The sequence below is a fragment of the Drosophila virilis genome, unplaced genomic scaffold (assembly GCF_030788295.1).
Source record: "Drosophila virilis strain 15010-1051.87 unplaced genomic scaffold, Dvir_AGI_RSII-ME tig00001170, whole genome shotgun sequence".
Lineage (NCBI taxonomy): Eukaryota > Metazoa > Arthropoda > Insecta > Diptera > Drosophilidae > Drosophila > Drosophila virilis.
This window is the reverse complement of record NW_027212828.1, coordinates 130,172-140,446: the sequence shown is the minus strand read 5'-3', so window position 1 is coordinate 140,446 and position 10,275 is coordinate 130,172. Positions and strand designations below refer to the sequence as shown.

Genomic DNA, 10,275 nt, shown 5'->3' with positions numbered 1-10,275 from the left:
ATACCTTACATAGATGAATGCAAAAGATATAAGAAATAGCTTATGAAAAGCAAAACGAAATATAGAATATGATAAGAAATTAAATGAGATAGAACAAGAGATTGGAAATTTAGGTATGCTAAAGAACGACACAGCGCATACGTCAGAAAGTAGATATTTGGGTCTTTATAAAGCAATAGAAATATAAGATAGATAAAACATATAACTATATGTAGAAAAAACCCCAAGTATTGAATAAAAACAGGTTGATCAGCCACAAAGTAACTATCAATATATATTTAAAACGAGAAAGAAGGGCTATCTTCGGCACGCCAAAGATCTAATACCCTTGCAGACCCAACCCTTTCATAATGCTCATAGGTCTTTGCCCCCATCTAAGAAGTACCGGGAAAATAGTATGTTGCGGGACGAATTAATTTATCGATTGTTTAGTATTAAGTATATTCTGAAAGTATGTATATTTGCCCTCCGAATGTACGGGCACACTGTATTTGGCTTGTTGCCGCCATTACTTAAATGTTAAGCTCATTATTGTCGTGAGTTCGAAGCCCGTAGGAGGAAAGACTGCGGTAAGATTCCGAGGGAATATATATCTAAGTTCTAACCTATGTAATCCGTTTAGAATAAAACACTTGCACTAGCACGTTTTGCATTACGCTGTCTCTAGTAACATCGGAGTAACATGGCCGGGGGCCAGGCGTAAACTTGCAGTGTTCAAATTGCATTCATTTGGCACGCGACATGATCTTTTATTCGCAGTTCTTATTGTAAGAAACTGCAAGGGCGACTTGCGCTGAAGACAAGACGTGGTGTAACATTGGTGTTACAGTGTGTGTACATAGACACAGCACAGGCAGTTATAGAGTCACCATTAGTACGCAGCCAGCGTAAAATATAGCAGAAACCATCTCCGAGCTGAGTAGGATGACACAACGGTCACCTAGGAAAAGCCCACGCTTAAACGATGGCCAGGAGATAGCTACCACGGCGAGTGGGACGCAGACAAAGCGGACAAGTAGAATGGTGAGCACTGTATCACAAATGCAAGTTCCCGCTGTTAGCGCACCACAAAGCCCCAGCACCGTGGATGCGGGCACAAGTGTACAACCTGCCGGCACTGTGGCCGCGGGAGTGAGTGCACGAGCCAGCACATTGACAGGAGCGCCAAGCCCAAGCACGCAACTCTCAAGTACGCAAGTCATGGATTTGATAAAGAGAGTCGCTGTGCTAGAGCACGAGTTGCAGAGGTCAAAAACTGGTCAAGCACATGTGAGTACAGTTACTGATCCCGTTAAGTTGAGTAGTGCTGGCATGAGTGGTACAGCTAACCTGCCGCCATCTTTGATCGGAGCGGAGAGCGGAGAGCCAGAGTGGAAGTTTGAGTGAAACTGCAACTATGAGTGTAGTCCCAAATTCAAAAGTAAGTTTGAGTGAAACTGCAATTTTGAGTGGAACTACCATTTTGAGCAGATCGCCATCTTTGAGTGAGGCACTGCCTACGTCATTGAGTGGAAATTTGGGAACAAAGTTGCAAACGGTAGAACGGGCTACAGTTATGGATAACTGCTCTACAACGTCAAGCCGCTCGACGCCATATTGCTTTGCAGGCATTGCACAGCCAACGCTCAGCTACACTCCGGCACAGGAGAACCAACAAACGATAATTTTGGAGCCAACGCAGGCAACTGGGAACTTCGCATGGACGACTCCCAGGAACGATGTATGCCTGCCACGCAAATTACCAGATCTACCCGAGTTTGGAGGTCAACCTGAGGATTGGCCTATATTCTTCTGCGCGTTTACGGAAACAACTTTGGCGTACAACTGTACAAATCTGGAGAATAACCAGCGATTGTTGAAGGCACTCAAAGGCGAAGCACGTGACACTGTGAAGTCGTTGCTCATACATCCCAGGAATGTGAACAACGTAATTGAACAATTACGTTTTAGATACGGCCGCCCAGAACAGCTAATACGCAGCCAGCTAATTAGTATTCGAGAGGTGCAGCCAATTCAGGAGCACAGCATAGCTAAAATCGTGCCATATGCTACACGCGTAAGTAACCTTGCCGCCTTTCTACAATCGGCTAACGGGGAACAGCATTTAGCGAATCCTACACTGATGGAGGATTTGGTCGCTAAATTACCACCAAGCAAGAGGGTGGAATGGGCCAGACATGCAGCTACGATTAGGCCTTTCCCGACGGTCGTACATTTTAGCGCGTGGTTAACGGACTACGCCAATGTGGTATGTACGATTGTGGACGTCGATAGTAAGGAGCAAAGACGTAGAGTGCTGCATGCCAGCATTGACCAGAATAATGAAGGGCGTCACCGAGGTCGCACCAAACAGTGTCCAATCTGTAATGGACAACACGCAGTCAGGGACTGCAACGAGTTTAACTTAGCCTCTCCGCTAAAGAGGTGGACAGTCGTAAAAAGGCACCGGCTTTGTTTTTCGTGTTTACGAGTTGGCCACATGGCAAGAGTCTGCAATAGGGCCAACGAATGCCAAGTTAATGGATGCCGGAAGAGACATCATCGACTCTTACATTATCATGATGCTATGAGTCACAATGCACCGCAACCAGCAGGTGATAGAGTGATGAATACTGGACGGATGCCGCAGCCAGCGGATCCTCACACAAGGGCACCGCAGCCAGCGGATGCTCAATCGACGCAACAAAGGAACTTAAGTTGTGTCGATTCGGATGGAGAACGCCTACTATTCCGCATATTGCCAGTGACATTGCACGGGGCCAATAAGCGGATCGATACGTACGCGCTCCTCGACGAGGGCTCGTCTGTAACGATGATCGACGACGAACTACTGCGCGATCTAGATATCAAAGGGGAACGCAGGCAACTAAATATACAGTGGTTTGGTGGAAGAGCAACCAGAGAGCCGACCACAGTGGTAAGCATGGAAGTTAGTGGAGCGGACAAGCGCAAACGGCATGTGTTGCGAAATGTGTACGCCGTGTCCAACCTCAGCTTACCAATGCAAAGCCTGCATCAACGTGACGTCCAAATGTGGGGCAACGGTGCACGTCTTCCAATGAAACCGTATCGCGGGGCGGTACCAAAACTTCTGATTGGACTTGACCATGCGCATCTTGGACTGCCAATGCAAACAAAAAGGTTTGCACCACAGGGACCATATGCCGCAGCCACCGAACTTGGATGGGTGGTTTTTGGGCCGGCAAGAGATCAACCGACGGCAACGTCATCAAAGTCATGCCTCCTAGCAGTGTCGCAGGAGGATGCAATCCAAAAGATGGTAAACGACTATTTTGATATCGAAAACTTCGGGGTGAAGCTTACGCCACCAGTCGCAGCCAGCGACGATGCACGAGCACAGAGGATACTCGAAGACACCACGGTGAAAATAGGAGAACGTTACCAGACGGGTTTATTATGGAACCGTGATAATGTTGAATTGCCACGAAGCTATGATATGGCATACAAAAGATTGGTCAACATTGAGAGAAAGATGAAGCGTAACGATCAGTTTAAACAAGCCTATATGAAAATTATGGACGATTATGTTCACAAAGGATATGCTCGACGATTGAAGCAGCATGAGGTCGCTTTAGCCAACAGCGACAAACTTTGGTATCTTCCGCACTTTGGAGTTGAAAATCCAAATAAGCCCGGTAAGATAAGACTGGTGTTCGACGCGGCAGCAAAGGTTGGTGATATTTCATTGAATTCGGCATTATCCAAGGGGCCGCAGCACTATAAGTCGCTGCCGGCTGTTCTCTTCCATTTTCGGGAAGGTGCCGTTGGCGTTTGTGGAGACATCCGAGAGATGTTCCATCAAGTGTTGATTCGACCGCAGGACAGATGCGCCCAGCGATTCCTGTGGCGAAACGGCGATGATCGCCGGGAGCCTGATGTTTATGAGATGAGGGTAATGACGTTTGGAGCAGCATGTTCGCCAAGCGCCGCACACTATGTGAAGACCTTGAATGCCCTGCAGTTTCAGGATTCAGACCCTCGCGCGGTTAAAGCTATTCTTGAATGCCACTATGTGGACGACTATGTGGATAGTTTTGATAGTGAAGGCGAAGCCATCACCATATCGACAAGAATAAGAGAAATACATGCAAATGCTGGATTCGAATTGTGCCAGTTTACTTCTAGTTCGCCAACTGTAGCTGACGCGCTGGGCCAACATGGGACTGCGAGGAGCATCGGATGGGGCGAAGCTGAAGAAAAGATTCTAGGCATGTGCTGGCAACCAGCCACGGACGATTTCAAATTTAACATGAAGTACCACAAAGTACCCCGATGTGTGCTAAATTTGGAGCGAATTCCTACGAAGAGGGAATTCTTGAGCTTGATCATGTCAACATTCGATCCTCTGGGATTTCTTAGCTGCCTCATGATAACTGGAAAGTTACTAATGCGTGAGATTTGGCGACGAAATGTGCAATGGGATGAACCATTACCAGATGAGATCGCCCGGGCCTTTAGCAAATGGTTTCAGGATATGAACAACGTGGAAGGATTTCGGAGCTCGCGCCATTACTTCGGCCCAACACCTGTGCGGGCAATACAGCTGCACGTTTTTGTCGATGCTAGCCAGTCAGCATTCGCAGCCGTGACTTACTTGAGGGTCACCTACGACAACAACGACGTGCGAGTATGCTTCGTATGTGCCAGGACGAAGTGTGCCCCAATGAAGACGATGTCAATTCCACGACTGGAATTGCAAGCAGCCGTGTTAGGAACGAGGCTGATGGACACTGTCAAAAAGGAGCACAGTATAGCGATCAGCGACGCTATACTATGGACTGACTCCAAAACTGTGCTGCGTTGGATAGGCAGCACCCACCGTCGATATAAGCAGTTTGTCGGAAATCGAGTGGAAGAAATTTTGGAGTCAACAAAGGTTTCCCAATGGAGATGGGTACCTACTGCTGAAAATGCAGCAGACGACGCAACGAGGCCGCATTGCCACGTAGACCTCAGCCAACGGTCACGATGGTTAGACGGGCCAACATTTTTGCGGCAGCCAGAAAGCAGCTGGCCGCAGTCCGAACCGGGCACGGAACACTCATCCTACGAAGATGAAGAAGAGATGCCGAGTGAATTTGCCTTAGTTGCAGCAAATAGCTTTTTCATTTCATTTCAGAGATTCTCTAGCTACAGTCGGCTGGTGAGGACGACGGCTTGGGTTTTAAGGTTTACGCGCTGGAGCCGTGGACAGAGGACTGAGCTTGAGAGATTCGGCCTCACCGCGACGGAGTGTGAGAACGCTGAGAACTTACTGATACGGCGAGCGCAATGCGAAGCGTTCCCTGACGAGGTTCGAGCCTCATACAATGAAGAATCAGTCGGTCATCGAAGCGACATAAGAGGGCTGGCGCCATACTTGGATGACAATGGAGTCTTGCGTGCGTATGGCAGGATCGATGCCGCACTGTGTATACCGCATAGTGCGAGAAGGCCAATAATATTGTCACACCGGCACGCACTGACGGAACTGATTGTGTATCACTACCATGTGAAAATGAAGCATCAAAACGTGGATGCAACGATAGGTGACATCAGGACCAGATTTTGGATAACAAAGCTGCGTCGACTGTTGCGTACAGTAATATCTGGATGTAGTGTGTGCAAACTACATAGAGCGCAGCCAGCGCCACCTATAATGGGTCCTTTGCCAGAGGACAGACTGGAGGCCAATGGATGGCCATTTAAGTTTACGGGTCTGGACTATTTTGGACCACTCCTTGTGACGATCGGACGTCGAAAGGAAAAGAGATGGGTCGCATTGTTTACGTGTCTGACGACAAGGGCAATACATTTGGAGCTGGCACATGACCTGTCAACTGATTCCTGTATAATCGTAATCAGGAACTTTCTTTGCCGTCGCGGACCTGTACTGAGGTTGCGCAGTGACAACGGAAAGAACTTTGTTGGGGCCAACAGAGAAGCCAAAAGGCTAATAGATGTATTCGAGCCGGAGAAGATTCAGGGTGAGTTATCTTCTAGAGGCATTGAATGGATCTTCAACTGCCCAGCGAACCCAGCTGAAGGCGGAGCCTGGGAAAGGATGGTGCAGTGTGTCAAGAGAGTGCTACGCCACACAGTAAAGGAAGTGGCACCAAAGCAACACGTACTGGAGAGTTTCCTGATTGAGGCCGAGAACGTTGTGAATTCTCGCCCGCTTACCCACTTGCCGGTGTCTGTGGACCAAGAAGCCCCCCTAACACCGAACGATCTACTCAAAGGAGTGGCCAATCTGCCTGACACGCCCGCTATCCACGGGCAGCCGAACGAGAGATGCGTCACGAGGAAGCAGTGGCGCATGGCGCGGCTGTTACGAGACCGTTTTTGGAAGCGGTGGGTCTTAGAGTACCTGCCTACACTTGTGCGACGCGTGAAATGGTGTGCGCGCGTTGAGCCGATACGCCATGGTGATATGGTGTTTATATGCGACCCGGCCGTGCCACGCAGAGAGTGGCGAAGGGGCATAGTGGAGGAGCTCTACCCTGGACCAGATGGAGTGCCTCGACGCGCCAGCATCCGCGTGGCGGACAACAACCGAGTGCGACTGATGACTCGTCCCGTGGCTAAACTAGCCATACTGGATGTGAGTGAAGCAGGGCCTTCACGGGGGCGGGGATGTTGCGGGACGAATTAATTTATCGATTGTTTAGTATTAAGTATATTCTGAAAGTATGTATATTTGCCCTCCGAATGTACGGGCACACTGTATTTGGCTTGTTGCCGCCATTACTTAAATGTTAAGCTCATTATTGTCGTGAGTTCGAAGGCCGTAGGAGGAAAGACTGCGGTAAGATTCCGAGGGAATATATATCTAAGTTCTAACCTATGTAATCCGTTTAGAATAAAACACTTGCACTAGCACGTTTTGCATTACGCTGTCTCTAGTAACATCGGAGTAACATGGCCGGGGGCCAGGCGTAAACTTGCAGTGTTCAAATTGCAACTCCACCTTCATTTGGCACGCGACATAGTATATGCCGAGTTTGGTCAAGATATCTTGATAAACAAAATGTTTTTTTCATACAACTTAATTTTCGACCGATCGTTCCTATGCTAGCTATATGATATAGTGGTCCGATCTTAATAGGATTTTGCATATTTATGAGGAGCATAGTAGAAAAACAAAATGCTTTTTCATACAAAAACTTAATTTTCGACCGATCGATCCTATGGCAGCTATTTGATATAGTGGTCCGATCTTAATAGGATTATGCATATGTATGAGGAGTAAAGAAAAACTAATAAATGCCGTGTTTGGTCAAGATATCTTGATAATCAAAATGTTTTTTCATACAAAAACTTAATTTTCGACCGATCGTTCCTATGGCAGCTATATGATATAGTAGTCCGATCCAGCTGGTTTTCACATATGTGCTGCGTGCAACAGAAAGAGGGAGTTCTGCAAAGTTTCATTAAGATAGCTTTAAAACTGAGGGACTAGTTCGCATAGAAACAGACAGACGGACAGACGGACATGGCTATATCGACTCGGCTGTTGATGCTGATTAAGAATATATATACTTTATGGGGTCGGAGATGTCTCCTTCTATGCGTTACACATTTCACGACAAAATTATCTTACCCTCTCCAAGGGTATAAAAATGTTCCCTTGGCAGGGTTCGAACTCGCAACTGACAGCAGTAGTTGCAAAAATAAGGATAAAAGGAAAATAATAATAATAAGTAATAATAACAAAGGAAGTCAGTTTTCTACTCAGAGGGAGTGGTACAAAGAAAGCTCAAAATGGAATCAGGTGAGTGCCAAATCCAGGGATAGGTGTTAGTGGCCATCGCCAGGAGTTCGGGCTGTAAAAGAAAGAGCGCGTGGAGGAACTGCGTAGGCGGCTATCCACCTACGTGGAGGATAGTGGCCATTCATCTAAGTTCTGGGCTCGGCTTTCCAGTTGGAGTCTCAATTCGCATAAACGTTAGATCCGCTATCCTGGGGAGTCCCATCTGACGTGGGGGTACGACCGCGCCAAAAAGCGGTCCGACCTTAGAGACTCACAAATGTACGGGCGTCCGCGAACGCCTATCCCTAGCGTGGCCCTCAGGAAGGTTGAAGAGGCTCACGATTCCGGTTAAAATGAAGATCACCGAGCAACCATGACTGACGTAGGTATGGAGCGACTCCCAACCGAGTCTGTAAATGTCTCCCAGCTACACAACCATATTCTCATTCAGAGGTCGTGCCTTTCGCAAACGTTCCGGAACAAGTTCGGAAGCTGGGCATAAGATACGAGGGCCGCTCTGACCCTCTCGGTTTCCTGGAAGACCTAGAGGAGCGCGCTATCATGTACCGTATCGCCCTCGATAGATGACCGGGCAGTGAGTGAAGTATTCTGCGAGAGGGTCGTTCGGTGGTACTTGAGCAGTCGACTTAAAGAGGTGCATGGTCGGTGTTAGGGAGGGGTTCCTTGGAGTTCTTCTGCCTGTTACAAACATTTACATTTGCACAAAAACATTATACCTTTTTTACCCATTTTCAATGGGTTCAGGGTATAAAAATAGAGTTTAGTACATGATTATCGCCAAATGTCAAATGCGAATTGAGAATCGAGCAAATACTGTACCAACTAGGACGAGCTAAATATTTTTCATGTCGCGATCTTATGTCATGCTTCCACCAAAATTGAACTAGTTAAAAAATCTAGAAATATAACATTTTCAACGAGCACTGGCACTTATCGCTTTACGCGGCTGCCTTATGGTCTTAAGGTAGAACCAAATTAATTTGTGCGAATGATAAGAGAGCCATCCTAAGCATGTATCTATATGGATAACCTATTGGTTATCGGCTGCTCAGAGCAGCACATGTCCAAAAACTTGACAATCATAATAATAAACATAATTTAAGATTAAACCCAGAGAAATGCGAGTTTTTCATGCACGAAGTAACATTCTTTGGGCATATGTGCACAGACCATGGCATCCTCCCATCTGACGTCATCAAAAGCCATCCAATACCTGCTGATGCGGATGACTCATTTAATAACCTATTAAATATTATTAATGGTTCAAACCAAATTAAATAAAATTGCACGAAGATCAAAAGATGTCTATGAAATCATTAGTAATAATGACGTAAAGAAATTTGTGAAATATAAAAATATAAGTTCGGTAAAATAAATTTTTAACTTAAATAAGGAAAGCAAATAATTTCTCAATTTTCAGTTATTGATTTGTACTATTAACTCAGACGCCGAATTACATAAAATTGTTAACATACACATACAGTAAGGCCAGTCTCACTAAATGAAAAAAATATCAAATTAGTATCATAAATGAATTTAAAAATATGGGCAAAAGGTATTTAAATATATTAAAAGTAGTGCTACAAAAGTGATACAAATAAACAAAAATGACAAAAGTGAAATAAAAGCAATATTGTCGAAATATCATAGAAGTTGGCCGTGTGGGGATTACGCGCATCTTGTTAAAAATGAAGAAATAATTGATACAATCGCACCATTACCTCGTTCAGAGAATGGAAACGAGTATGCCATCACTATAATATTTAATATCACTTAATATCTAGTTACAATACCGGTATCAGATAAACGCGAAAACAGTAGCTAAGGCATTATTTAATTTTTTTGTACTTAAGTACGTTCCTATGAAGACGATCATAGCGGACATGGGTACTAAATACAAAAATTCACTAATAAACACTAATAAATAACAAGTTTATGAATATAAATACTATAAAATCAACAGCAAATTATCACCAGGCATTAGGAAGAGTAGAAAGAAATCATCGAGCATTCAACGAGCTTATCCGTTTTTACATCGCGATTGACAAAGATGATTGGGACATGTGACTAATTTATTTCACCTATTGTTTCAACATTACACCATCGACATACATGAACACTGTGCATACTAACTTGTTTATAGTAGATTACCAAGACAGTTTTTATACCCTGAACCCATTAAAAATGGGTATAAGGGTATATTGTATTTGTGCGAAATCCAAATGTATGTAACAGGCAGAAGGAAGCATCTCCGACCCCATAAAGTATATATATTCTTGATCAGCATCAATAGCCGAGTCAATCTAGCCATGTCCGTCTGTCTGTCCGTCCGTCCGTCCGTCCGTCCGTCCGTCCGTCCGTATGAATGAACGCAAGGATCTCAGAACCTATAAGAGCTAGAGACTTAAAATTATAGATTTAGATGCTCCTAGTTCCCGCGCAGATCGAGTTTGTTTCCGATAATCGATAACTTACTCCGTTTCCAAGCAATCGATAAAAAT

General features: G+C 45.4%; 1 protein-coding gene across 1 annotated transcript; it reads left to right on the top strand.

The window, feature by feature from the left end:
* Window positions 1–551: 551 nt before the first annotated feature.
* On the top strand, window positions 552–6,982 carry LOC138911498 (uncharacterized). Its single transcript, XM_070210825.1, has 2 exons — window positions 552–569; window positions 623–6,982. Exon 2 carries the CDS (start codon window positions 1,397–1,399, stop codon window positions 6,653–6,655), a length of 5,259 nt encoding a protein of 1,752 aa, XP_070066926.1. The 5' UTR covers window positions 552–569; window positions 623–1,396; the 3' UTR covers window positions 6,656–6,982.
* The last annotated feature ends 3,293 nt before the right edge of the window (window positions 6,983–10,275 follow it).